This window comes from Sesamum indicum, linkage group LG6 (genome assembly GCF_026168435.1).
Source record: "Sesamum indicum cultivar Baizhima isolate 11 linkage group LG6, ASM2616843v1, whole genome shotgun sequence".
In the NCBI taxonomy this organism is placed as follows: domain Eukaryota; kingdom Viridiplantae; phylum Streptophyta; class Magnoliopsida; order Lamiales; family Pedaliaceae; genus Sesamum; species Sesamum indicum.
The window spans coordinates 151455-177781 of record NC_142662.1 but is presented as its reverse complement, the minus strand read 5'-3'; the positions used below and the strand labels follow the sequence as shown (position 1 = coordinate 177781).

The following is a 26327-nucleotide window of genomic DNA, read 5'->3' as shown; positions in this document are numbered from 1 at the left end:
TAAAGGCAGAAGTCAATATAATTTCTCCCAATATAAACAGAGAAAACATAGCATACAAACATATGAACAATGACCCAAATCAGCATAAAAAGACAATTACAAACGATAAAACCAGTTAAATAGAACAATCCTACAGCCCTTGCTAGAAAACAGTAATGACAAAAAAGAAATAAGAAAGAAAAGAGAGGAATTTTCATGTCAAAGTTCTGAAAGTATGGCAGGGATGTAATGTGACAGTTCTGCAGTTAGTGACTGAAACCCATTTACAAGCTGTGTGTGAAATTCCTGATCTTCCTCACCAATTAAACGGAAGTGCACACGGATAGCACGCTTGCAAACAGCCATAAATTCTAGGAGTGCTGCAATCAGCTGCTGTAACTCTTGTGACCGCAGTCTTGTTGCAGGCTCACCAGAAAGAAATGCTGTACAAACACTGAGGACTCCACTGTTCACCTGTAGAGTGATTACTAGTCAAGTGCGTGGGAAGCTAAAAAAGTAATGAGAACTAAGTAGAAAAGTTTCACACTCCAGAAAATACGACCGATCAGTTACAAGGGCAAGACACCAAGCAATATCACAGCAACCGATGCTTTTCAATTACTCACCTGAACAGCAACAGAGCCTTGAAGTATTCTTTGAAGACTCTGTAGACGTGGGAGTTGATCACCTTCCGAGCTACGTGGTTCTTCAAGTTCATTTCTTAGTGCTGCTGTGCGAGTTTCAATCATGCCAATTGCATTCTCGACTGGAGAGAACTCAAGTGACTCGGATTTTGTTACCAGGAGGCGATTTACTAGGGCAGGGAAAGAACCCTCAGTCTGTAGTACTGTTCGCCGCTTCCATTGGTCTTCCAGCCCACCTTGAGTCTTTCCATTTTTCGTGAAAGGAGTATCAAACAGAAATCGGTCAAACACCCGTGCACGGACACTCCCAGTAGAAAGTGAGAATATTCTCTCTCTTCTGCTTCCCAGGTCCTCATCTTCCATAACAGGATCAACGGCAGTTATCTGCAGGTAGCAAACTTCTGGTTGCAGTTCATCAGCTTTGACCTGGCGTGAGTCTGGGATAATGTGCAATGTTGTACCATCCATTCTTGACTCATATATATGACTAAGTTTCTCCATTATATCACCCAACCTTACATCACGGGGTTCTCTATATACATACTCCTTCCTATCAAGCTTACCGAATTTTTCACCATAGAATCCAACCCTATAATATGTAGCATCTGCAAAAGGTATGGGACTCGATTCCTGCTCAAGAATTGACTCGTATATATTGGTTAGCATCGTGTGGCACTTGGCCAGCTGTCCATATGCCCTTCTGCTCTTATATACTGGAATAACAAGTTCTAGGATACTGGCACAGAAATGGTGGAGCTCAGCTTGAGAGAAAAGTTTATTTGCAAGTTGCAGGTACTTAACTGCTGAATCAACAGTAAGTTTTGAGGCACCATATCCTTCTACCTCGGCTGCTGAAGCCTCAGATGTGATCTCACCACTGACCATGGGGCATATCTTGCGCAATGCACTGACATGATCAGAGCTCCATACTCCATCATTCCTGCATACAAGGGCCTAGAAAAAGAAAACAAGAAAAGAAAAATGTCAACAGTAAGCACGCAGGTTCTAAGCATATTTCTCACTATAATTGCTGTTCTATTCAAAGGCATAATCATGCAAGCAGATGCATACCAGTTTTACATTATGAAAGTCATGCTAATCCATATCTAGGGATGCAAGCTAGACAAAATTTCGATGCTCACCCATCAGATCATCTTATTTTGGTCTGTTGTCTTATATGGTTATTTTTGGTCTCCGACCTTTATGATTGCCCAGGGAACAAAGAAAAGACTGCTACTTGGACAATGATTTATGTGGAATAACAAACTTAATCTGACTAAAATTTTGATTTGTCATCTTTTATTACTTCAACTAGATCCAACTACTTTTGGGTATATCATCGACATGATCCTCTTAACTTGCATTTCTCAAGTAAGGGTGATCAGCCACCTCTTGAGGCAGAGTTTATTTTTCTGGTGAAAGGGCAAACTTTTATCTCCGACTCTGAGAACAAAAATATTTTCAGCTTTTCCCCCTTGAGAAGAACACTGGTTCAATTGCTCAAAGGGAAAATCTCAATTCATCTTCCAGTTTGAAAAACAATTTCAAAACTTGAGATGCATTTTGTCCAAGAACTGTAATAAGAACTTTTCACACAATACACAACTTTCAGAATTCCTTTTACTGGTGATATTCTTGGATGACTCAAGTGTAAAATATCGGTCCATCAATGCCATTCAATTGGAGGATATGAGTGGCATAAACCACCTGTACAATTTCATTACCATCAGCACCAGTCCACTATTGAATGATCTCATTAAAGGCAACAGGTGAAAAGACCCATCTATAGTTCTGTTCATTCAGCTGTGGAATAAAGTGAGTCCATTTCAAACGATCTAAATGCACTAATGATACCAAAATAACTGTCTAGATTCAATCCTTAAAATGCTTAAGATTGAATTAATAAGGTTAATAAGAGAATAACTCATTTGCATAGAAGTGTCTTCTTAACATTTAACTCCAAATTCCCACTAGTAGCAACTTCCCCTATCAATTCTGTAGGTCTAATTTGTAACTGCAAGGGACTCCACATTGACCCACTTCCTGGCAACTTCCTACTATCCATTTTGGAGGTCCAAGTTGTAACCGCCGAGGACTCCCACATTGACAATAAGACATCAAATCAATGCAATGTTATCTTTTCCTCTAGAACTTGATCTAATAACTTAATTCACCGTTTCAACTGTTACCACATTTTGGCTAATCCTGCTGGTGGAGATGCCTTTCTTTATTTCAAAATCTTCCTTGGTAGTCAGTGAAGTCCATGCCAACGACTTATATGGACTGCTTGGATCACACTTGTATGCTTAGATGTGCGAGAACAACATTTTGCCTCATGAAACAAAGGACCTTTTGTTAGTGACAAAAGATGCATTACTTCAAATGCTAGACACAATAATTATACTGCAAAAGTTCTACAATGACTTTTGATCTGGTCTTTCTGTTTAAAAAAAGTCATCTTTGCACCACCATACTCCATGAAAATGCTAAATTACCGAGTCCCTCTTTGAACTTTTAAAAATTACAACTCCATCCCCGCTGAAAATGCAATGTTTACAAACAAACCCTGCCATTAGGGTTTCGGAAGGAAATGACAACAAAAGTGAAAAATAAGTGAACTTTTGATTTTCCTCCTCACCAAAATGGTCTTTATAATTTATAAACCAAAATACTCTTACTAACATTTTGAAGCTGCAACTCGTAATTGCAGTGTATATATAACTAAAAGAGCATAAATAGAATAAATATTATTTCTAGGATTATATCTGCTGGCTGAAAATCATAATTGTTGGAACAGGAAAAGTAGCCAATCGTTGGTTCTTTTATCTTCCTATATATGAGAGATACGTATATTTTGTCACATAGGCTGCAGCACTTTCTGGTCATGTAACATTGAATTTATGAAAAGGTAGACGACTTTGAAGCAATACAACATACAACTATTTTAATTTCTAAGATGCAAACAAATCGAGAAAGGTTCTCTTACTGCTGCCCAAGCGTAAATTATCAGTGAATGAACAAGTGATTTTTCCAAAGAGGAATGCAAGTGACAATGCTAATGAAATATATCCTTTCGATGCTAATGTAAATGTAATATACAGTTATAAAGGGGTGGAATAAAATATTGTTCTAGGGTTATACATGTAGAACAAAAACAAAAAGCCATAGGAGTAGAACAACATATGCATTGGGGTTGACCTTGTCATCCTATTCATGACACAGATCCATTTTTCACTTATGACTTCCAAATTAAGTTACTTTTAAGAAACCACAGTTTACAAAATCTCATAATCAAGTGTATAACAAGAGTTGTAAAATTATACATCAAATTGTAACTAATTGGTAGAAGTAGCACCATGACCTTATCTTCTATGTGGTAAGAAAAGACAAATCTAGTTAAGATCAACTAATATTTCATCAATAATAACTATTTAGGTATCTTTGTCACTTCCTACCTTGTTTATACCTCACTAAAATTTCTCAGTAGCGTAATCTTGTTAGATAAGGGCTACACGCTATATTATTAGGATCTTTGTTATGTAGGACTAATGCCTTCTAATCAATTATAGTGGAGGTTTACTGAATTCAACCTCAATTCTGGACAGTTAATGTAGCCTACAGCTCAGATATGAAAGTAAGCATCCTGATACTTCTGTGCCTGCCTGTGTCAGTTAAGGACAATTGTACTTGCATAACCGCAAATGTAAAGAGCATATCGATACCTGCATCACTACACCAGCAACAGCAACAGCACATTGTGCTGCTTCAGCCCAAGACTGCATCTCCTGATGTGCATCACATAGATGCAAAAGCCACATAATATGAAGATCCGGAACTGGAGCAAATGCCATTGCAAGTTTGTAAAAGCTCTCGGCAGCAGCATATCTGTCCAGTGTCATGACAGACGCCTAAAAGAAAAATTAAAGCAAAGTCATTCATACAACAGCAGTCCTCTTAGTGAAGTCAGAAAACATGTCATGTCAAACACAGCAATCAGGGTTGTCAGGATTTACCAGAAGTGCATGTTCCAGGCTAGCATCAAGAGCAGAAAGAAGACTGTCAGAGAGAACTTTAACTTCTGACCACGACCAACAATTCTCTGACAATTGTTCACAACAGGCAAGGAGAGCCTTTTCTGGAAGACCACACTCTGTGAGTAAATTGAGGCTCTTAGATTCATCAGCCATTTCCTCTAAAGATTTCCGAAGGCGACGTGCTTCACCACTTTCTTCCAGAGTTCCATCAGATTTCATATGCGTAACTTGGACTTCAGACATCAACTCTGATAATGTAATAGTTAATACAACCCGTAATCTTGCTGTCTGCCTAAAGTAAGAGAAAGAACTCTGGGAAAAGGGAAACAGTTAATATTGGCAAGCATGAAATAGGTTAAGGAAAAAACTTAAGCAAGGTACAATGATAAGCCTACCCGAACAAGTATCTGAAGCCCAATAACAGCTCTTTTCCTAATATTCTCATTTCGGAAAACCGCAAGCCGAAGAAGATGGAAAGCGATTTGCTTCAGAAAACGATCGTTTTCCCTCGCCATCAGGGTTTCACCATGAAGCTCAAAGACATTATTGAACACTGGAAAGAGAGCCTTCCAAAAAGCCAGCGGTTGGTTGTGTGAGAAGATTATCATGAATATAGATGTAATACAATCAAGTTTTCCATAGTCTGTAGCAATTGTATGAGATGCTACAGCCCCTGAAAATTTCTCGATTATTTCCAAAACTTGAAGACTGACAGCAGCACTCAGGTTTTCCTCCCAAAGTTCCTGAAACAACACAGATATCAGTTATCACAAGAATATTCTATAAAAACAATGATGAGAAATGATAGCCAATCCCATCATTATAAGCAATTAAAGATGCTAGTTACTGCAGTTCAAAGAGTACTGCTATCTATCTGCAAATACCCCACCAATTTTTGCCTCAATACTGGATGCAAAGATTCCCTTAATGCTTGGGTTGAAGCTCCAATCCTCGATGATTGGGCCTGAGCAAGAGCTTCCCTCAAGGAATATGGCTGACTAGGGGAGCTTAGCTGGGAGTTGACTCTTTGCCACAGATACCCATTTTCAGGTGTTCCCTGAGGCTGTATTAATTAAGCTTTTAAATATCTAGCAGTTAAAAATGATGTAAGATATAAAGCCGTGAGGAGATATGCATTAACAAAGCAAGACTAAGTGTCGATGGTATGACATACTCCAACTTCTTGGCGTGCGGCCTCCAAAAGATAGTGGTTAATTGCAGGAGAAAGTCTATCAGAGTACTTGGAGGAAAAGGGCTTATCTCCCAAAGGACTGCGAGAACTACTGCCCATAAGCATGCTATCATCAGGTTTCCTGTGCTGCTCAATATGCCAATTAACATGTGTATAGAGTTAGAAATATCATCTAGCAGGAGAATTGTGGTATATAAAACATCACAAACCATATATATAAGCATCCAAAGGGAATAACATTCAGGTACCTCTGACTTAAGAGTGCAAGTGAAGTGAACTTTACCATTCCTTGAATATCATGTTAAATCAAATCCTAAAACATGTTTGACACAGATGGATGAAACAAATGCGAGCGATTCATAAGTACACATGAAAACATGGCATCAGATAACTAGAAAACAATATACTTTTTAGATGATCATCAATCCATAAGAAAACCAACAGACAAAAAGACCAGTTAAGTGTGCACGTGAAAACATGGCATCAGATAATTAGAGAACAATATATATTTTAGCTGATCATCAATCCATGAGAACAACCAACAGACTAAAAGACCAGTATCTAGGCCATAGATCTGTGACCTCTACGCAAAACAACCAAAGGAAAAAGCACCCCATGTCAACATACAACAAGGTCTGTACAAGTCTTTAACTAATTCTCCTAGAGTTCCCCAAATCAATCAAAGCAAGATGTCCCCAAGTTTCCTCATGGAATTACCATAAAACAGACCCCGATATCAAGGATATACCAGATTCTTTTGACAAAATATCATAGGTTTCTCTCTTCTTCAAGACTAGTTGAAGTGGGTGAACAAGAGCAGTCACATGATATTATTAAACAATTGCACCATATTTTTACCTGATAAATTCCTCAAATTACATCATGCCTTCAAAATTACAAATACATGAAATAAATCAAAAAAAGTAAGAGATTTTCACAGCACCATCCATTGGCAGGTACTAAACCTTTTTGGTAAATTAGAACATGTTTCCAGAAAGTTTTCTATGAGAAATAGGTTTCCATAACTTAAATGTCAGGGAACATGAGAATGTAATAGGTGTTCTGACAAAAAGGTGGGAAGGAATTAATCAGTTCGATATATGAAGTTCATCAGAGGCAATCTTAGATGCTCTGTTAAACATGGTTGACAAATGGCAAACATGAATTATATCTAGAAGGAAAGAGGGTAAAGCACAAGGTAGTCTCTCTTATGGCACAGGCTGACATGCTATTCCTTCACACAAAATTGTCAATATCCAATCATTATCATTTTAACACATATCAAGGTTGAAAAGTTTGTCTAAAGGAAAGTAAATCATTTATTACCTCAAAATGAATTAAGCATTCCTCCAAGAGTTTGAAAAATAATCTGGTACGAGCAATGCTTTGCTGCCAAGCTTTGATAAGAGAGGCATCATCCAAGTTGCGTATGATTTGCAAAACAGCAATTAGGACTTCACGCTTTTCAGTTGAACCCAAGTTGTAGAAGACAGGCATTTCATCTAGAATCTACAAGAACGCAGAAATAAAATATGTGGAAAAACAGAGATACATTGTGACACTAGTAAACTGCTCTGAGATGTCAACAGAAAACTTCTCATAGCTTCACACTATCATGCAGCATAGATCATGGCAGATGTTCATGGATACACAAAAATCCTATCTTGAGAACTAAATTTTATAAACAATGTATACTGAATAAAGACAAACAGAAATGAGTTACACACCTGGCCTACAAGGGGAAAGTATAATTGAGCTATATAAAGTTTATCCTCCAACTTTTGGTAGCGAACGTCGAACTCATGCTTGCACAATAGGACCACCAATATTCTAGCTGCCTATGAGCAATTGAATACAATGTTAACAGGGGACACCACTTGGATAATAGGAGGTAAGAGAAATAAATGGCCCAGTGTTCATCGAGGAAGAAAGTACATTTTTGAACACTGTTCTCTTGCATGTCTAGCCATTATGTGGCACTGCACTCACCTTGGCCCGCATAGCTAAATCCTCGTGGTCCCAAGTGAGGAAAATCTCTTGTATAAGAACTGATGAAAGGTAATTTCTGTGACCCAAAATAAAACAAAAAACATCATATCAAACACATCCAAAAATCGCCATATTATGTCAAACACAAATTCACATTATTCACAAACAAAAGAAAAAGAAGAACAAAAACCTATAATCATGAAAAACAACTAGACCACTTTCCAGAGGAAAATGGGGGTCAATGTTCCCAGAAAATAAAATGTAACTAAAATCAATGTTCATAGAAATCACATGCTGCAAATAACTGCAGCTGAAAACAGTTAAACCTAGCTACTCATGTGAAGGAGTAAAAGTATGGATTATTGACCGGGTGAAATCCTTTCCAGGAGTACATTTTACTTATAACAGAACAATGACAATCAAGCACTCAAAAGAAGTTATATGCAAAGTATGATGATGAAATTGAAGATCCAAATTTTACCTATCTGAAGGGTCTCTCCCAGGCATTTCGACAAAAAGATCATGATCACATAAAATCTGCAAAAATGTAAGCTTGCAATCATGCAGCACTGATTGGCATACACCAGAGAACTTATCAAGGTACAAAGACACCTGTAAACAAGAAAACAGTTGAACTCATCGTCATACACAAATCATGAACTATAGAAGACGGACAGAAAAATGTAAATACAAGATCAGTTTTCTAATTGGACAGAATAAGATTATAAATAAAAAAAAAAGGAGAAAATAGAAGTTCCAAGCAATCAATGCAGCATAAAAGTGGAGTTTCCAAAATGCAAGTGCAAACTCATAAGCTGAGGTGGATCATTTTCTCAGAGATCCATAATCAGAGAATCTAAATAACCACGGAAGACGTACACTTGGCAAGGATTCTGAAAGAGTTCAAGTGGCATGTAAACAATCTCACTTGGTACTGTGTTAATAACATCACAACCAAGAAGTCCTCCCTTGCGGGCATTTGACATTACAAACAAAGAGACTTTGAAGCTTATTGGCGTTTTGCGAATGCAAACCAATATAGAGACAAAATGAAGCTATAGCACAATTGTTTTCCCCCAACTGTTGCCATTTTACCTGTAGACTCAAATAGGTTTTACGGGAACATAATTACTTAAAAAATATTTAGAATATATGCAATGATACTAAGGAGATCATCTTTAATGAGTAGAAACGCTTTTAGTGCCTGCGTTTTACCATTTAATCTCAAATCGATATGGGTTTTTACATGACTCATTCGATTCCAAGTTTCCATGAGTTTTTACAATTGTCTAACTGAAACCCGACTTCTGCCATAAATGTCAAGTCAGTAGATGTTTCTACCTTGAATGGTTTTTAAAAACAAATAGACCATTCCACCCAAAATTAGTTCTTTTTTCCTTTCTGAGTAAACCAAAATTAGTTTTAAATATTTATTAACTTCTCATGGTATATCCATATGATTAAACAAATTAATATAAATACTTTATAACATTTAACAATCATAGTAGTAAGACATAAATACTCATAATTTGATAAGTGCCCCCCCCCCCACCCCCAAAAAAAAAAGAAAAAGAAAATGAATAATTCACTTGAACCTTAGCCGCTAGTTTTGAATATAAAAGATTATTAGATTAATGTTTTGAATATAAATTCTTAAAAAGTCACAATTTGGGTGTAGACTCAAATAATTTCTATCATTAAACAAAAATAATATACAACTGCATAATAATAAACAATCATTATAAACTGTAAACATTCATAATCTAAAGACAACAATTAGAATTAATATACACCTTGATAGGGAGATAGTAATGAAAAGGGAGTAGGAGATATGATCTTAGGTTTAGTTTCTAAAACATAATAAAACGAGTAGAGAAACTATTTGCTTTTCTTACATTGTGTTTTGTTTATCTTATTCTTTTTTCCCCTGAAATAATTTTGGAATTAAATTTAAAACATCATTTTCTAAATTTTTGTTTTCAAAACCTCCTAAAGTTTAGTTTTACATAGGTCTCGCTATGGTTCACTATTAATTCCTAACGGGATCTAATAATATTCCATTGGTGAGAGGTAAAATTGAAAATTTCGTGCACTTTAACAATCCCTCAGTAATTGAAAAACACATAAATTCAATAATGCTATTTTTTTATAGCTAAACTGAAGTAGAAATACAAAAAATAATTTATTTTTATAGCCAAAATCCATTCAAGGAATAGATTTAGAGCAATAACTTTGTTTTAATATAGTAAAGATATAGGCATGTACATGTATACTCATCATCCTACATTCTTTGCATTTAATCGAGATACTAAAGTGTTACTAGCAAACTTAAATTCAAAATCATGATTTCAGTATCTAGATTATAAGTCTTTTAGAAGTCAAAACTCAAGTTGAGTATTCTTTAAAGTTTGAACGGCATTTTGAATTCTTTTATATGAATTAGTAAATATAAGAAAACAATAAAAATATTATAATCAAATAGGTAATCAAATGTGAAAAATAAAAATCAAAGACATTGATTAAGATCCATGCAGATTCGTTTTGGTATATTTATATTTTTAATTTTTTTAGTATCTAGAGGTTAAATAAATTATTTATTTTTTATTTTTCTTCTAAATGATCCAAATTTATTTTAAGTTACGTATTTCCAATATATATTTGAGAAAAAAAAATAGAAGAAACTAATGAAATAATTAAAAACATAATACAAGTATCTTAATAACTATATGTAAAAAAGTAAGGCAAATAGTCAAAATAAAAACAAAAATGTTGAATAATTGATACATGCAAATTTTTATGATATATCTAGTGTTTTTTGTTTTAGTACCAAGGAATAAAATGAATTTACTACATCTAATTTGTTTTTCTAGATGATTAACAGTTGTATGGTTATCATTCTTGCTTTTCTTAGCTATAAGAAAGTAGTAAATTATTGATATACATGATTTTTTAGTTCTTGGCAGATCATTTAAGTGCATAAGCTTTTTCACTTTACCCGTCAATTACAGGAATCTTAGAACCACTTTATTGATATTCTATTAGGATTTAACAGTTACCATACTGGAACTAAGGTTAAAAGGGTATTTTTCTCAATCAAACATTTTAGATAGAAATATTTACCCATTTGACATTTATGGAGACACTCATTAATCAGATCGTTTGTTAAAACTCATATCCATTTGACAGTAACAGTAAAACTAGGACAGTAAAATAATTTTTACTCAATCTTTAATTAACGATGTCGCAGTAAAAGGGTAGGATACAAGAAAATTTTGCACCAATGCAGTAAACAATGATGTTTGTTCACTTGGGAGCCTTAAAATGGCTCTTTGAGAGACCCCAAGAGAGCATGAAATACTTTGGGCCAACTGGTGTTTACAGAAAGAAGCTTAGAAGAGATGATAAGAGCAAGGCGGGTGAAAAATGCAGTGGTTTGAATGAGAAATGCCACATTGTTTGGTTACATTTTAATTTCCAGTTTTCAGTGAGAAATATGTGTTTTCATACATCCTGTGATAATGAGAATATGTTTGGATCAGTTAATGAGATTGTGTTTTGTATTGTTAGTGGTGTCAAATCAAATATATGTTTTTATTTAAATAAAATTGGTAGTTAAGTTTTTATGGATTTAGAATTGTCAGTAACATCATGTAAAAGTATTATGAAAAAAATATACATATTATGAGTTTATAGAATTAATGATTGAATGAATAATGATTGAGATGAGAACGATAAGAAAATATTTCTAGTGAAAATACGTATAAACAAACATAAAAACTATAACTGAAAATGAAAATGAACCAAATAAGCACAGGTCAAGCACCCACCCAAATCAACTAAAAAGCTTCTTTCAGAGTAAACCCGTTCTTCTCGATCACAATCTAGTCGTAAGTCCAGTTATAAACAAATCAGATAAACTAGGGCCCACGTACTCTAATCAGAGTTCTTGCTCTCTGCTTTTGCGAGGTTTATAGAAAAAAAGAATCCAAATCAATGATTATGATTTGAATCGCCCATTCCAAAGAAGAGTAGAAAGCCGCTGATAAGGGAAAAGATAACCAGTCCAGAACATAGCAAGGGTATGTAGCATCCTATACAGAACATCATCTTACAGCATGCAAAAACAAGGCATCACTTTAGGAACTCAACAAAGCAGTATGCATACCAGTTCAAAAACTTGGCGGGGCTCTATCGTAGACAGAAGGTCATAACAAAAGAAAGCCAAGCTACTGTTTAGATATTTGGCCAACCCTAGACCTTTTTTGCAGCGCTCATGAACTTCTGTTAGCAGGCAATCATACAACTGCATTATACATCTAAAGACACCATCTTTCAACTGCATCGGAGGGACATCTTCTCCTACACAAAAGGAAACCAAAACAAAAGTTTTATCAATTAATGCAGGAGATCATGAACAACCAAACTGACTTAAATCAAGAATGAGTAAAGTCAACGGTTTCAGGACGTACAATGAGAATAGGATTAAACATCAGTAATCCTAAACAGTAAGAGGGCTAAGGGCTAAAGGTTGATTGGATCCCCTTCAATTGACAGAACTACAGGATATCTTGTAGGTTTCCGACCTGATTTGAATTATACCATGGGCAGCCCAGCATGGTCTTTGTACAATTTAAAGAGGAAGTCAACATGAAACTATCAAGTTTCATTTGAAGTGAACTGCATATAAACAAGCAGCCACCTATCCCATTATAGAAAGTTTAACCGAATTTATAATCATATCCACAACATAAGGTAAAGCATTCACATTGTTATGAGATATCTCCATGACAGAATGCATCATGAAATCCACACCTCTACAGAGAAATCCATCATAAAGTTGAGTCAGTGTAAGTTTTAGGTCATTTTGAGAAGCATCCCCAGTATTATCTGCGGAGTATGTTTAATACAACCAAAATAGTGGTGTATATATTCACTTCTGCAAAATGGATAGAAGATTTACATTTTTATGGGGACTTCTCGATGACAATATGAAACCAGAAGTCCATTATGTCTGGAGAGAATTTTACCAGTAAGAAGGGTTGATCATGTTTTCGGGTATTCTGATAGTCGCTTATATAGAGCACATTCTTTATCAACTTCAATTGTCTTATAGCCATAACATGCTACATATCCGTGCATATAGATTGATATTTTGTTAATATCACACACCCAAGAGCATCTCTCAAGAATTCATTTGTTGTTCTAAATTTCTGCATGTTCCATAAGCATCGCGAAGAAACTTGACATCATAAATATGTTGTCTATATGTGGAGACTTATGTAGTTTGCTTAAGTCTCATATGAACTCAGAGGAAGAATAAATAGATCCGCTTGGTAATTTTTGGAGTTCCCTTAAATCCAATATGGTTGGTTGCTTTAAATCCACTTTTCACCTAAAGATGCCACACAGTCACAAGTGTCTCACAAGGTCCTCTTTTCTTTTACACACAAAAAAACAAAAAGCTACAAGAACAACTTCAGTCATACAGGACTTCTGCAGACTATTGGTAGAAGGTACCTCCCATTATCACTTGATTTGCTGAGTTCAGTACAACCAATACATCAATTTCCAGGACATCTTTCGGAACATAGCTCCCAACCTCACATGTGGGAGTGATCAAGAGCTTTAGGACTTAAGAGAAAACAACATTTTTGGTTCATGTAATTTTACTACAAGGGAGCATTTCTTAATGAGTTCTTTAAACAACTAAATTCAACAATCGATGATCATAAGCAACCCAAAAATTTGAGACTGATACCATGACAAACCTGTATACATAGCAATTGAAATTTTCATTGGACTCTTTCATATGCAGAATGAACAATTGGTTAATTACCGCTCATAAACATAACTTATTCCTCCGGAATGATATGATTTTCAAAAGTCCTGCAAATTATTCTGACCTTAAATCGAGAATATTCGATGAAAATATCGAATTCATTTTAATCTTCGACTATACAAAAATTACATCATGACACTTCCAGTGAAGAACTTCAATGATAATGCAAAACCTACTAGTTCCACCATAATATAGATCAAATGATTATCATCAATCTGATAAAGAATCAATCATATAAATATCTAAAAGTTACTGCATATAAAACCATAAGGTTATTTCTCGTTGAAACAGTAGGCAGCCAATGATTAAAAGAAAGATCACCGCAACAGTGGAAGACAGAAGGCTTTCAGTAAACAATTACCTGAAGGAAGATTGTGATAGAACAACCGAGTCTGCTCTAGTGCCATGGATTTGACAACAAGTTCAAGAAAGAACCAAGCCATAGCCAAAACATCATCATAAACTGGCCCAACACGGTAACCTTTGGCCTAAGTTTTAAAATCATGGAGTGGAAGAAAATACAAGAAATGAGTATCAGCCTAAATATAATAAGATAAAGAATTTATAAAGAGTAGCATGTTCCAGAGCTAAATTTGCACATTTGCTTGATCAAGTTCGCAAGTTCTGCATTCGAAGCCACTAAGATATAATGGACATGATTTCATTAATAACATTGTGATTGCAATTGATAACTTAAAAATAATAATAACACATTTAGAACTTCCACAAATCTACTAAACATATCAATTCAAGTACTTTTCTGAGTTAAAATTCAGTTGGGAACCAATAATTCTTAGATAGTTTCAGTGGTATCAATTAAAATCAAATAAGATACATTGATTTATATCTTAAAAAAATTACTTATAATACATACAGCACATACAAGCTTTATCGTTTTAGACTCTTTGCATACTCAGTTACTCCATTGTCTAGGGGATGGCAACGGGTCGCATGTGGAGCGGGTTTGCCAAAACCCAGGACCCAACCCGCCAAGAAATTCTTGGACCTGAGAACTGACCCGCCCCAAACCTGGACCCGGGGGATTGGACCCAGTAGTCCCAGTTTAATATTTTCAAAATATTAAAAAATATATATTTTTTTTAAATATACTACCATAACTTTATAAATATGGTATAATGATATTATTGAAAGTTACTTTTTTTTATAAATTTATGTATGCATGTTTAAAGCTTTAAAGTATTAAAAAAATTTAAAATGCCTACCTATATACACATTAATATGTCCATAAACACTTTATATTATTATTTTAATTTGTAAAAATATTAATTTTATGTATTATATGTAGTATAAATAAAATATACACATTTTTTCATATATGTGGAATCATATTTTAATATAAGTATATGTTAAATATACAAAAATAAAAACAAATGGACCGGATTCAGGTCGGCGTCGGGACCAAAACACAAAGATCCGGGGGTGTCCAGTTATGGCTTCAAAACCCAACCCGTCCCCTTATTAAAAACTAAGAAACAGAATGGTAGAGAGTATACATTTGATCTGAAATGTCTCCTATCAGCTTTAGTATGAAAGACCTCTGAAGCTATTATAGTACTTTTCTCCAACCTGTTTTATTTCAAGAACAAACTTTTCAAACCAAACACCAAAAGAACCTCAGTCTTAATGCTACCTTGCTGCGGGCCAAACTTCCCCACACTGTGGACAAACCCGGGTAAACTGGAGGTTGACGGCCACCAAAATCATCAAAAGCAAAGTCAACATAGTTCACCAGGAAAAGATTTCTTTCACCATCATCAACAGACTCTTGTTGCACCCTGCGGAACACAACACTATATTAACAAAAAGTTGAAACTGTGTGCAGTAATACACATTTAACAGCTGCTGAACCATTTAGCTGAATACAGGCAAGTCGGAAACATACAATCTCACAATTACATAAACATTGGTTGGAATATTTATAAGTATAATAATAATCATACCGTGTTAAAATATTAACCATAGCTCTGAAAGCTGCAACCTGGATGGCGGAAAAAACACAGCAAATATATTTTATTGTACCGAAACATACTTTCAGACGCCAAAAGAAAATACATCAAGAAAGTAACTGTAGCAATTTCCTCAGGTCAGAGAGCAAACGGAGAGTTGAAAACCTAGTACAGTTCTATTTAATTCACCTGCAACGTCTCTCCACCATTGCCAATGAGATGGAGGAGCATGTTCAAAATTGGCTGAAGAAACTGAAGCAGAGCTGTTGAATCAACATTCTTCAGACTGTTGATTGCCTGCAAGAGAAGTTGGAAGAATTCAATTTTTACAATAGCATAAAGCAGATCCAGAATTTAAATGTCCACTTTATGGCAACAAATAATAATGTACATATGAATAAGATTTTGAGGAGAAGTTCTTTCTCATCTCAGACACTTTGACACTGTTCACCAACAAACCAGTTCAGCTAATCAAATCCCAATTCTTCAGCACCCTTTTGCAAGGAAAATAAATTCAATTTATTCAAGGCCTTCAACTAGAGATGCAAATACGACCTTGGCCCTTTCTATGGTTAAGAATTCAAAAGGCTCAAACTGAAACTTTTCAGTTCATTTAGGGGAAGGTGTCCAAAGTGGAGTCCAATCACCAGAGTAAGTCAATTACAAAAATGTTACAAGGAATAACAGAATAAAAGACATCTCAATCCAGCAGCTGATTTGACAAGTAGCTAGCTAATTTTCATTCATCATTTCTCAAGAGAAAAAAATGAGTACAAGGAGTCACAAAATTAGACCTCAAGAAGCTCAGATCCCCAAGGTGGACTTGTTCGAAGAATATGCCTATCATACTCAAGGAAAAAGTCTCTGATCCTCTCACTTATTGGGTACAATGACGAACATAAACGTAACCGCAGTCTAAATACATTTTTTCCATCTTCCAGGTAATCCACCCTTTCCTGCAAAATAACAAAGAGAAACTGAGAGGTTGTGATAGAAACTATAATCAGCAAAATAATACTCAAGATAATGACATAGCATCCGCAGTTCACTCGTTTGAAAGAAATGAAAATTGACAAGATAAAATATCACAACGAATGAGACATCTAGGCCTCCCAAACCACGTGTCAACATAACTATAGTTCATGTGATTTGCTAATCTCTTTTCTCCCTCCAACCAATTCACTAACAGCAACTACAAGCCTATGCTCCATGCACAACAAATCCCACTTGTTTCTGGTCCAAAAACCCACTACTAAAAAGGAGAATATCAAATATGAAAAACAGAAAACAACAATACCAGCTCTCCAATTACTTTGCATGAAGAGAGGTGTAACTAAAGAAATCATTAACTCATCTACTTTCTCACCTACTTATATTGATTTCCAGTTCTTTTGTTTTCTGAAGCAGTAAGTTTATTGTCACCTAAATGAGGTCACCAAATGTACCCCAAGAAAGAAAACACTTATCAGGAGCATTAGTTAAAGTAGCAGCCAACCTGACATCAGTACAGTAATATGCAAGAAGACAGACAATAACAAATTTCAGATATGGAGGCTACAGCTAGTTTAGCATCATTGTTATGGAAATCTAGAAAGAAGACTTTCGGTTGAGGAGATTGGGAGGGGACGTAAAGTCGTAAACCGTGGCACAACGTCATGAAATAAGGACAAGATAGAAGCAAGGTAACTAGGTTTTTGAGATTGCCACAATAAACTTACTACTTCTGTTGAGTGGCAGTCACTGAGGTTTGGAAGTCATTGTCGCAGCTAAGGTGTTGAAGGATTAGATTTTCTCACTAATTCTCTTATCCAATATTTCTCACACTCCAATACCATGTTCAAAGTATCATGATGCAATTGAGAGAATGTAAGTAGTCATTTTCTCAACTTCAACTGGAAAGTATAAGAAGTCAATATCATTCAATTACCATAATGCCTCTAAATCTAATAATTTCCGAATTCATAACACTTAACTTTTAATGAAACAAATTGTCGAAGATTTAGGTTTTTCCAATATTTCTTTTATCAACTTTCTAGACTCCAATACCATGTCGAAAGTATGATCATGCAATTGAAAAAATGTAGAGTGACATTACTCAACTCAATTTGCAAACCCTAAGATCGATATCATTCAATTCCCATAATGCCACTACATCTAATAATTTCAGTACGTATAACACTCAAGTTCTAATGAAACTAAACCAAGGCATCACCAATTAAAGCTTCACCATCATTACGTAGTTGGGCCTTTAACAGTCAGATATTCTAAGTACTGAAAACACTTCCACTTAATCATTCTGACTACAGATGGTAATCTCCATAAAGAATTGACAAACTATCATGTTAGAAAACCAAAGATTCAATATCAAGTAAATCCAAAGGGCAATTTCCAGAATTCCTTTCAGCTCAAAAAAAAGCTTTTCTGTAGATAATTTTCTGCCCAATTGGGTGGTATAAGTAAGTTCATATCATTCAGAGTCACGGTCTCAAATACTATTGACAGCTTGAAACAAAAGCTAAGTTGTGCTACATCACTAACCCCACCCTTCAATGATCCACTCCTTCCATCGTTCCCATGCCTCTTATCAAAGTTAACTTTGAAGACAACTGAACCAAAAGAATAAAGAATAATATGTCCACCAAATCAAATGAGACAAACACCATTTCTACAATGGACACCATCAGTCTTAATAGTCACTAGCAAGGATATCTATTTTCAGTCACAGATAAAAATTTCTCCAGGAACAGAATTGCTTATGGCAAACGAAATGGAAATTACTGATACGGATAAACAGAGTTTCATATTGGCATACCCTGCTACTGTCTTGTAAATAGTGTGGAACCAACTCCCTCATTATGGGCAGTGAAATCTCTGATTTCAACCTGCAATTCACATTGTTATACTATGTGATATCCTATTGGTATGTTTAATCTCAAATGGAATTTGCTGAATACAAATTACAAAAAAAAATGAATAAGCGTCCAAGTTTGCATAAGCTAGAAGGTCTACTGCAGTCAAATTCCAGAATCCAGAATCATGTAATAGGATGAACAGAGTTCCAATTTAGTAGAGATATAAGCATGTCTGCAACAGGAAAAACATGGCTGCAGACTCCACATTTGTGTCTCCATTACACAGCAGAAAGTAAGACAAGTAGGTTTGAGCTCTGATTTGATCTCGACGGCCGGAGGAGGGTGACAAAGGTAGGGAAGCGATAACCTCTCAATCATATCAAGCCTAGTGTGGAAGAAAGAAAATGGAAGTTCTGGAATTTCCCCCAATGGCTTGCAAAAGAGCTGTTTGTTACTGTAGATGCATCTGATCTGAGCAGCGGATCTGACGCTGGGGATTATGTATAATATTTTCTTAATTCTAACAGAAAATAGCAAATTTTTTTAGTTGTGAAGTATGCTTATAAAATGAAACTCCTCTAACATTATTTGTAAATACATCTAATAACAACTCTGAGGAGTAGAAAACCTTGAATTTTTCAACTTGATGGCAAAAGTCACATTCTATTCTGAAAGTATTTCCGGGTTAACTAAATGAAATTGTATTCATGATATACTCCATGAAATCGCACTTCATCCAAAATTTAGAGTCAGTATTTCCTTATGGAAACATTCAGACCTCAAAAAAAAAATCCTAGTTTTATATATTTTTATGCTCCATTACCACTGGCTGATGGGATTGCCAGTGAGTTGTTGAGTTGAAACAAGCGAGCCTTAATTATAAATTCTCAATTTTTGCCCATGTAATGCAATTACTAATACTATACCCATCTGGTTTCAGTTTTCGCAGGCTGATTTAGGCATCAATTTCCACTGCAACTTACAGGAAAATAGGTCATCCTGGACAAGTAAATATAATGAAATCCTCCCAATCCCATTTCTCACTATTGAATGGTAAAAGTTGTTTATCAGTTCCACTAATCAATTTGAAACATCATAGTTTGAAGGTTATCTCTTTGGTCTTTCATACATTGACACACATAGTTCAAATAATATGACATGGTTGTCCCAATAAACATGCTTAGTAACCTCATTCAACCGGCAATATAAGTTTCATAATAGCAGTTGACTTTTTCAGTTCATGTGAATCAATACAATTATACAAGAAGACAGTTGCATCCCGTACATAATAAACTAGTGCTATCAAATGCCCAAAATCTACCGATGGAATACTTAATTCAGTATCACATGTTCATTTTCAGGTTGTTTCGGTTAGTTGTTATATCCATGTATATGGTGAGCTAGCATCACATAAACTAGAGCAGCAGTATTATAAAGACCAGGAGAGACAGTAGTTTATCTTCCTAAAACGATATAAGAACCAGACAGTGAATTACATACTGCGCATAAGTGGACAAAGGAAGTGAAGCATATCCTACAACCACCTGCAATGAATGGAGAAAGTAGCTTCCAATTAGGGGACATGACAATAGAAATACATAAAAAGAAAATACAGCCATATCAGACAAATAAAGCAGATACACAAGAAACTGAAATAGAAAAACAATTTGAGATGTTGGATTTGACTGGGGTGTTTGTTACTCTAAGGCCCCGTTTACTTTGCAGGATTGGGCCCGCACAACAAGCCGTTTACTTTGTTGGACTTAAGCTTGTTTAAACCCTGGCCACCAATTGATTCTCTAATCAGCAACAAATCTACATTAATCGCACGAAAGAAACTTCACAGTCAGACCCAAAGTATGGCACAACACAAAACACCTACCGTTCAGATGAGGAGTGTGCTCGAAATGCCAGCAATGAAGTCACATGACTCCATTAGCAAGCTCTCTGCATTCTTTAGGGAGCGTTTTTACTTTTAAAAAAAAAAAAAAAAAACCTGAGGAGGCTAATATGGACATTTTACAGTTTCAACTTGATTTATCAGTCAAGGTAAACACTGAATTAAAATTTATCCCACCAATGCAATCACATACAGTAAACAAACTAGTTTTTCTATCACTCGATTAATCCCGGGTTATCATATTACTCAATTATCCCATAAAACAAAGTAAACGGGGCTTAAAAGGGTAGAAGAGCAGGAAATGCTGGACATGGTTCCTCAGGTGTAATGGAATTCATTGCACTTACAGGCTTTGGGACTTCAATTTTCGTCTGAAGGTCAACATGAAAGAAAGTGAACAAAAGGTGGTGCATCGGGGTCCATATGGCAGGCAATGAAGCTTTAATTTCATCATGGTAGCAAGCAACCCTAGCTCCAACGGCAACTTGAGTATGAGCCCATTTCTGAAGTGCAGAGCCTGGTTCCCTTGGATGCATTGCCTGACAAATCACAACCATAGACTATAGATATGGCCTAACCAAAACTGCTTCAACAGCACATAATATAAATATACCTCTAGTGGCGGTTTTCGGATATCTCCATCATCCTGTCTCAGTTCTACTCGTATAAACAAATTTCTTTTTCTACTCATGCTGACAGTCAAAGGATACACATAAAGGCAGTGGAAAAGATGTAAGAAAGGCTCATTCCTCGAAGTTATCCGAAAGTCAAAAGCCTGGAACTGGAAAAGAAATAAAGCTCAACCTGAGTGTCGGAACCAAAAAAAGGAAAAGATAACCTAAAGATAAAATACATAGAAAATATTCACTAATGAGCTCTGATCCCCAAACTTTCCCAACCACGAAAAAGCAATTCCCTCATAATTTGATATATTCGTGATACTTGCACCTACTTTCACGAATCTCTCAAAAGTTAACAGTAGTTAGTTTAACGAAGCAATGTACTGATACTTACATCACTAGGTTCAGTATCAGTCAATCCATGAGATACTGATCCATTTCCATCCAGCTCTATCCTATCAGAGGAATGCGGATCCAAATATGCACTCTGCCGTCCATCAGTTCTATAACTGGGACATTTTGTGAAAGTGGTGCCAGGCACAAGATTACCCACCATATCACCATTTACACTTCTGCTCTCAACAGATTTTTCAGAATCAACTAGGCCAGATTGTAGCTTCTCAATCTCCAATCTCAAGACACCCTTCACTGGCTTGTGAAGCTTTCGCTTAGGATCCTACAAAAATAAAGACAAACAAGTTCCATAGAAACAAGCATCACAACAGGTTATGTTCAAGGGTAAAAATAAAGGATGTAATAGCAGCAATAAAAGAATATCCAAACCGTACTTCCCTCCTCGGAAGAAAGAAGCGAAGGTTTTCACTTAGCTAAAAACATAGGTCTTATTTGGTTCAACGAGGGGGAAAGGGGGGTAAAAGAGGAAGGGAGAGTGCAATTTTGCATAGGTAAAACATATTATTGTTTCAAGTTATAGGATATAACCTAAAGAGAAGTGAATAAAAGTGGGAAAAGAGCCTGGCCCATCTTTAGTTTTATTTCATTCTCAATTCCATTTTTTAATGGGAAATGTATGTTTTTAATTTCGTATAGGTTTTTGTACAAAAATATAATATGTTTGGATAGTTGATGAGTTTGTATTTTATATTGTTATTGGTGTCAAATCAATTTATGTTTTCTATTTGAATGAGATTGATAGTTATATTTGTTATTGATTTAAAATGAAACCAAACAAGGCTTTACCTTTTAGCCAGTTTCTTTTTATTTGCGCAAGATAACAGTTAGATAAATAATTTAAAAAAATTCAAGTACTACATACGCAAAAACTAATCAAGCAACAGTTCAACTAGTAAGAAAAAAGCAAGAAAAACAAAGTATTTTCTGCAAGCCTACGTCCAAAAGTTACTAACACGTTTTCAATGCAATTGAGCTTGTCAGGTTAGTGGTAGTGGTGCTAGCGTCACATTTTCCCTCCTCTTAGTAGGAATGACGCTACTAAATGAACGAGAAGATAAACATATATACAATTTATTTTAGAGGGAAATATAAGTAAATCATGGGAAGATAAATACGATAAAATAGAGTTGAGAGAAATTACATTATGTATAACAGAAAAAATAGAAAAACAAATGAGGACCTTAGTCTTTTAGGCTTTATACTCCATCTCTCCACCCAACTTCGAAAACAAATGTTAGGTCCATAAAGGTTTCATATTGATCCTATTTCCCAAACCCCCAATTAGTTTTTAACCGAACAAGTGAACTCTTCTTCTAGATAAGAATCATAAGATTGTACTTCCACTCTTATAAACCAACCAAACAGAACAAGCTCGGAGTGACTTAGAGCAATTATCTTGGACTTATAAAGTTAAGAAATTCATAAATTCGATATAACAGACAACACGAAATCTCAGATACTCACATTTACAAATTACTACCTAAGAAGAAGTATTTTAACTTAATCTTATAAATGCTTTGCCAGGCAAATCCACATTTATAAACACTTGTTAATCCTTTTTCTAATTACTTTCCACACTAAATAATATTCATTCACTAATGTACAAACATTCCAGTATTAAATGATTAAAAATATCTTGTATTTATTAGAAAACCTAAGAAAAGTAAATAATCTCATATGAACTAATTCTTTAATCTAATGTAGCCAAGAAAGCTTGATTGAAGTATCAGAACACCATAACACTACAGTGAAAAAAGTATTAGTGGTCCAAATTGAAAAATAGCACAAATGGGCTTTCGGGACTGGAAGATATTTTGACTGTAAGATCTTAAGGAATTCTTGTAATTTTTCCCTAAGAGATATCATGTACAATTAAAAAAAGGATTGACCTTTTCAGCAAATAGTAGTATTGAAACAAATGTAAAAGAGGGCTAACCAGAAGTGACTCCTCAGTATAACTTTCTTTAACTTTGCTCAGATTTGACACTTCAACTACAACAGAGTTTCCACTAGAGTACCCCAGCTTTCCATCCAATGTTATCTTTGAAACTGGTTCAGCAGCACCCTCTTGAGAACTTGAGCCTGAAATGCTAGTAATAAGTGGACTGCTGGGAGAGGCAGGCCCAGCCGAAGCAGAAGTAATACCACTATCAAAAAGTGGGATGATTGCCCAGGCAAAGGACTCCCTATAAGGCATGATTCGGGACCAGACTTGCAGCTTTTGTTTCTCCCTCTCAGAAAGGTGAACCTGTTTATGCAATCAAAAAACAATATGCACAGTGAAAAAATGAACCAAATAACAATGGATTAGTTCATTTTATAAAAGCACTTGCTCAATGTATGATGATTAAGATAAAGTTTCATGACAACAATACTTCAATCCAGTTTAAGCAATCGAATCTCAAATAATATCATTATTTTACAATTTGGGAAGAGATATGTCTCCATCTTCCTCTCTTTCATGTCAATCAAACATAACTTGAAGTAATATTTTTAAGCTAAGAACAAGTTGTAAAGTTGTCAACCCTTTAATATAAAAAAGTATGTGAATCAACTTATCCAAAAGTGACCATAAACAGTTTGAGCTCACAGATGTACTTACTGGTTCTTTGCGGGAATAAACAGATGAAGTCACTCCACCTTCCTCAGTAGCAGGCTTTTCTAACTGGACAAGCAAACAAATTGATGCTGATGGTACATCCACACGAAAAATTCCACGAGCCTCAACTGAACTGCTTGTCTGGTAATGAATGCATAAAACATGAGCAGATCTCATATCTCTTTGAAATTCTATGTGAATACAGAACGGAACAAAATGATCAATACAACATATTTTGATTAACACTAGAGAGGGAGAAAGACAGAACAAATTTAGTTCTCATAAATCTCCTGAAAAAATGAATAAACAGAAATGTGTGAACAGCTTACATCTTGCATTTCTGCTGGTAACATGTGGAAAATGAAATCCTCTGAAAGTTTTTCCCTTCTCTCCCTATTATATAAACAAATTGTGCCGTAAAATGGCTCTACAAGAAAACTTATTTGTTTCAGCTTCAGATTTAGCTAAGTAACTCAAAGAGCACCAAGTATTAAAAGAAACAGGCCACCAGCAATCCGATGTCACTCTATGAAAGTACAAACTCACCCACAAATCCAGCTTGAAATGATAAGGATAGCACTTTCACTGCAATCCTTAGCCCACTACAACAGCAAACGGATATATCAAAAGGGCAAGAGAAGAAACAAGACAAAGGAGCACAGATATTGTCAGAAGAAAACATATACAGTCACAACGAAGGGTACACATTCTCAAACACACTAACTTAGACAGACCTGGTGTACTGAAATATGTTAGCGGTAGGGATTCTTTGACCAAATATTGTTGATCTCTCATTATCCCAGTCAAAAACAGGTTCATATGCCGGCAGTGGAGGTTCTCCAAAATGCTGCAAGCCATTTATAATAACGTGAACAGGATAGAAGCAATATTATATGCAGAGGTTGTGTAAAAAGTATCATACACAGAGCTTCGAAATCTCTCCATTTGATGAATTGTAAAAGTTTGATCCTGAAAGATGATTCCCAGATGTACTAGCCGTCTCTTCTTCGGTTGAATCTTGTATCCTACTTCTTCTGGCATTAGCTAGCTCCATTTCTACAAAGCAATTTAGAAAACCATCTTGAGTATCTAGGAAGGAGGAAGATAATAAACTAAAAACTGTTAAATGTTCCAACATTATCCAGCATAATACTTGCCAGCAAGAGGATGAGGCCAAGTAAAAACTACTTCATTTTTACTTCAAATGTTTCTTCAGATAAAGGAATAGGACTATAGACGTTCTAGTGGACTAACCTGTTTCCATATCAGTATCCGGCCCCTCAAATATCTGATTGTGAAATGTGATGGGGCCAATGCTTTCATAGTGCCCATACTTGTGTTCATCTTTGACCCAGTCAGTCCCATAGCTCTGGACAAGCTCGTTTAGATGTGGCCACTGCTCCAAGTTTTCATCAAGCTGGAAAAGACCAAAACAAATAGAAGAGCAGCCAGGTTCGCCAATTAAAAACTCCAGACTAGTAGAGTCACTTGTCCCCGCAAGCAATTAATAAGAACAAGTCTACTCAGCATCGTAAACCCATAAGGACCAGTAAAAATTTGAAGCTTCTAAACTTAAAAAGTTTTAATACAAGACGCAATTAGTAATGAACAAGTGCATTCAGCGTCATATTTAAAACCAGTAATAGCGCTCAAGCTTGACTTAAATGTTTTAATACAAGCAGGTAAGCAGATTTTCTTGACAGTGAATGTCTGAAAAAGGAAGTTCCACTCCCAGCTGCCAACGCCACAAAAATGCCTCTTCTTGGGGATGCATATTCAACAGTTTAAACAACAAATTCCCGTATATAACGAAGACCATAACGACCATACACCAAACTCACCAATGGGTCCATCTGAAAGCAATTAGAAAAAGACTGGCGTGGAATCCTTCGAAAACGAAGCCCAGTAGCCAAGGCATTCTCCATGAGGAACACGGATGTTAATGACCTAAAACCAAATGAAATGGGAACGGATCAGGAGCGGATCGGCGATTTCTCGGCTGTTCCGCCGAGAAATCGGCTTGACGCGGCCTGAAAGGCGATTTCAGAGGACGCCCGGTAGAAACTGGAAGGTGATTTCACGCTTGAGGCTTGAGCAATCAGTTTGAAGGAGGCTCCTGTCTCAAGGGCTTAAGTGGATTTTGGAATGACATTATTATTTTCGGGTTCTTGATAGTAAATATTGAAAAAAAGAACACCAGAAGCCAAAGAAAACAGTGAAGTAGAATAAAGAGGAGGAGGAAAGGGAGAGAAGCAGAAAGAGTGAAGTGAACGCTCCGTCTATATCCATGTACTGGAG

General features: G+C 35.7%; 1 protein-coding gene across 1 annotated transcript; it reads right to left on the bottom strand.

Moving 5' to 3' along the window:
* On the bottom strand, positions 1-26327 carry SPK1 (guanyl-nucleotide exchange factor). Its single transcript, XM_011084941.3, has 30 exons — positions 25871-26327; positions 25284-25446; positions 24952-25085; positions 24764-24876; positions 24576-24631; positions 24359-24456; positions 24033-24170; positions 23367-23678; positions 21411-21692; positions 21010-21177; positions 20744-20935; positions 19997-20040; positions 18457-18526; positions 16439-16600; positions 15834-15941; positions 15639-15676; positions 15329-15473; positions 14039-14165; positions 12004-12197; positions 8320-8450; positions 7839-7914; positions 7577-7687; positions 7176-7358; positions 5832-5975; positions 5547-5720; positions 5053-5400; positions 4637-4969; positions 4346-4531; positions 606-1577; positions 1-453 (listed from the first exon to the last, which is right to left on the bottom strand). Exons 1-30 carry the CDS (start codon positions 25952-25954, stop codon positions 199-201), a joined length of 5541 nt encoding a protein of 1846 aa, XP_011083243.2. The 5' UTR covers positions 25955-26327; the 3' UTR covers positions 1-198.